We start from the raw sequence: 4067 nt of genomic DNA on the forward strand, positions 1-4067 counted from the left end.
CGTGCCAAACATCAGTGCACAGTACCCCATTACGCTTGTCGGCAGCCCACAGGCGCGCCAAACATCAGTGCACAGTACCCCAGTACGCTTATCGGCATCCCACAGGCGCGCCAAACATCAGTGCACAGTTCCCCAGTACGCTTGTTGGCAGCCCACAGGCGCGCCAAACATCAGTGCACAGTACCCCATTACGCTTGTCGGCAGCCCACAGGCGTGCCAAACATCAGTGCACAGTATCCCAGTAAGCTTGTCGGCAGCCCACAGGCGCGCCAAACATCAGTGCACAGTACCCCAGTACGCTTGTGGGCAGCCCACAGGCGCGCCAAACATCAGTGCACAGTATGCTTGTCGGCAGCCCACACGCGCGCCAAAACATCAGTGTACAGTACGCTCGTCGGCAGCCCGCAGGCGCGCCAAACATCAGTGTACAGTACGCTCGTCGGCAGCCCACAGGCGCGCCAAACATCAGTGTACAGTACGCTCGTCGGCAGCCCACAGGCGCGCCAAACATCAGTGCACAGTAGGCTCGTCGGCAGCCCACAGGCGCGCTAAACATCAGTGCACAGTACGCTCTTCGGTAGCCCACAGGCGACTAAGCAGCTCTCACTCTGAGCACTAATATGGAGTCCACAGAGAAGATGCGATGTTATGTATTTGGAATGAAACAGTAATAAAAACCGTAATTTTTGGAGTAAAAGAAAAACATCAATTGGCATTTTCCTCTTGATGACAGCAAGAACAAAAAAAAAAAAAGGCATATTTTTGGAAAAAGTTACTTTAAGATATAATATAAACAGCCTGTTAAGATAATATTATCGTATACAGTAACATTATTAACAATAACTACTGACCGAGGTTGTAGACATTGCAGGTGGCTGTTAGAAGTTGTAGATGTGTTAGCATGATGGTAGTGGTGGTACAGTACCAGGCGTGTGCAGTGGTGGTGGGTGAGGGCAGCCAGCAGGTCAGGTAGGTCAGGTAGGTCACAAGGGTCATCCCAGATAGTAATCTCCACCTTGCAGGAGCTGAGGTGTGGTAGGAGAGCAGTGTAGCTTCTCACACGTCCATCACTTACGTAAATTGTTTCTCCAGTTTTAAAGATGTGAGATATTTCTTTGACAATTATTGGAGACATCTTAGTGTTGTCAAGGAGGTCGAGCCACTGGTCATTGTCTCTCATACCAGACTCTTGTAGGAGATGAACCACTTCCCATGCTGGTGTCTCAGGTACCTTGTCTAGTACCAGGTGCAGCAGCCCAGCCACATGTATCACAACATTCTGGTACTTGTTCATGTCTACCACACCTGACCTTATGCTCTCTTCTAACACTCCCCTGATACTGACAAGTGTAGCTGAGGAAGGTGTAGCTGAGGCAGGTGTAGCTGAGGCAGGTGTAGTTGACCTGATGCTCTCTTCTAACTCAGGTGATGTTGGTGATGGTGACATACTTGTCACAGGTGGTGGAGAAGGCTCTGGTGGTGATGGTGACATAATTGTCACCGGTGGTGAAAACTCTAGTGGTGATGGTGACATAGCTGTTACAGATGATTGGGAAGACACAGGTGGTGTTGGTAATGGTGATATAGTTGTCACTGATGGTTGGGAAGACATAGGTGGTGCTATGTGCTGGGTGTACAGAACTGGGAGTGGTAAAGACTGCAGCTGGTACTTGAGTGTCATCACAATATGCAGAGCACTGAAGTAGTCTTGGATTCCTTTGTGTGGTGCAAAGTAGCGCTCCTCGATGCCTTGCCAAGTCCATATTGGCTTCAAACTCAAGAAAGCAGACAGCATCTCATGGTAAGGTATATCATGTTTGTTACAAGCAGATATTAGTTCTTCAACAGTCTCTTCTTCAAGACTCAACTGGTCACGTGAGAGACTCTCTAGTGATGTCGCGTATATTATCTTCAATATTTCTTCAACACTCTTCTCTACACTACTTTCATTCATCACCTTGGTCACTGAACAGTTCGTTAATCTCTCTAATAACTTACACTGACACATATGATGTATTTTATGGTAGAGTTGTGTTTGTGTTATGGTTATTATGTTTAACTCATCAGGTTCCTGGTCCAAGATGTAAACAAAAAATGTTAAATTCATTGGTAGACGTAAGTGTTCGTGAAGACCTGTAACTTTTCTGACCTTATACAATAGTTCATCAGTGTTTGTGTTACTGTTGGTCAGCTTAGTTATCTCCTCGTGAGTCCGACGCACAAATTCTTCCATATGATCTTTTCTTATGCCTCGTAGTTCAGCATTAGTGACATTATAATCTTCAGGGATCGTCAGGCTGAACATTTCAACTGCTTCAGGTCTTGAGGTGCAGATAAAAGTTGTGTTAATAGAGTTTTGGAATTCCAGTAAAAGACTTTTCACTAGTGTTCTGGAGTTGTTATTGAGTTCATCCAGACCGTCAACTATTATTATTACCTTACAAAGCTTGAGTATTTTTGGCAGAATGTTTCTGAATTTTGCTGAACCATCTGGTAACAGTCGGTGTAGAAGATGGTAGTAGGAGTTGATGGTCGGGTCCCTACACTGTACCCACAGTAAGAGATCATAATAATCTAAGTACTTGATGCTACCTTGACCACCTTGTATCCATTGGTCAGTTACTAGCTTCATTAGAGTAGTCTTGCCACTGCCTGCCACACCTTCCAGCAGCAGTATTTGTGGTGGTACAGAGGAACCTTGTTGTTGTGTACCAAAGTTCACACATGATGCTACACATGATGTCTGGACAAGTGAGAGAAGGTCTCCATAATTTATATGCTCATTATTACCTCTACGTCTTCCTTGTTTAACTTCAATATCAACAAAAATATTGTCTACTTCAAGTTGAAAGTTGTCAGTGATAAAAGATACTGGGTTAATATAAGTTATTTGTTGTAAGATCTTCTTCAGTTTATCACAACTGTCTTTAATTATAATCTGTTTTATATCATCACTACAATACTTCATTATATCTTCCTCTCCGAGAATCTCATTCATGATGTAGTCTAGGATATTATTTATCTGCTGGATCTCCTTGTTAACTTCATCCTGGTCTCTCCCATACCTCTCTCCAGATGTCTTAAGACAACCAGTTAACAACTCACGAAACTTTCTCATATTTTCATAATAATCTTCATCAGTAACAGCAAGTGGACCGTGAACTGCATCGTTCCTTACGTTGTTTATGGCAGTGATGTAGTACTCCAGTTCTGTACTGGCAGTGAACCATATTGGATCACTGAGAGGAGCAACATTCTCACAAGCAAGTTTGATGCTCCGACACAGTAATGGAACATCAAACTCTCTTCCATTTGCACTTTTATTTATCAATTTCTTTTGTATTTTGTCAAACTTTCGATCTTTACTTTTGAGTTTTAAGTAGTTGGCAGATGATGTTTGCTTTAAGTCGTTTAAATAATGATCAAGTGTTGTAGCAGCAGGTTTATCTGGTGTTCCCCAGCAGAATGTGTGATGCAACACTCGTCTACCACACTCACTTAAAGCTTTCAGCATTCTGAAGCCATTATTTTCCTCTTTAGTTATCATAGTCATGACACAGTAGAGGCAAGATGATGTTAATGTTACTGATAGTGTTACTGTTGCTTCTCAGATATTGTTGCTGACAGTGTTACTGTTGCTTCTCAGATATTGTGGCTGACAGTGTTGCTGTTGCATCTCAGATATTGTGGCTGACAGTGTTGCTGTTGCTTCTCAGATATTGTGACTGACAGTGTTACTGTTGCTTCTCAGATATTGTGGCTGACTGTTGCTGTTGCTTCTCAGATACTGTGACTGACAGTGTTACTGTTGCTTCTCAGATATTGTTGCTGACAGTGTTACTGTTGCTTCTCAGATAATGTTGCTGACAGTGTTACTGTTGCTTCTCAGATATCGTTGCTGACAGTGTTGCTGTTGATTCTCAGATATTGTTGCTGACAGTGTTGCTGTTGATTCTCAGATATTGTTGCTGACAGTGTTACTGTTGCCTCTCAGATATTGTTGCTGACAGTGTTACTGTTGCTTCTCAGATATTGTGACTGACAGTGTTACTGTTGCTTCTCAGATA

General features: G+C 43.3%; 1 protein-coding gene across 1 annotated transcript; it reads right to left on the reverse strand.

Annotated features, from left to right (window-relative positions):
• Positions 1–772: 772 nt before the first annotated feature.
• LOC138854475 (uncharacterized) lies at positions 773–3547 on the reverse strand. Its single transcript, XM_070098042.1, has one exon. It carries the CDS (start codon positions 3545–3547, stop codon positions 773–775), a length of 2775 nt encoding a protein of 924 aa, XP_069954143.1.
• Positions 3548–4067: the final 520 nt, after the last annotated feature.

This window comes from Cherax quadricarinatus, chromosome 60, assembly GCF_038502225.1.
Source record: "Cherax quadricarinatus isolate ZL_2023a chromosome 60, ASM3850222v1, whole genome shotgun sequence".
Taxonomy (NCBI): Eukaryota; Metazoa; Arthropoda; class Malacostraca; order Decapoda; family Parastacidae; genus Cherax; species Cherax quadricarinatus.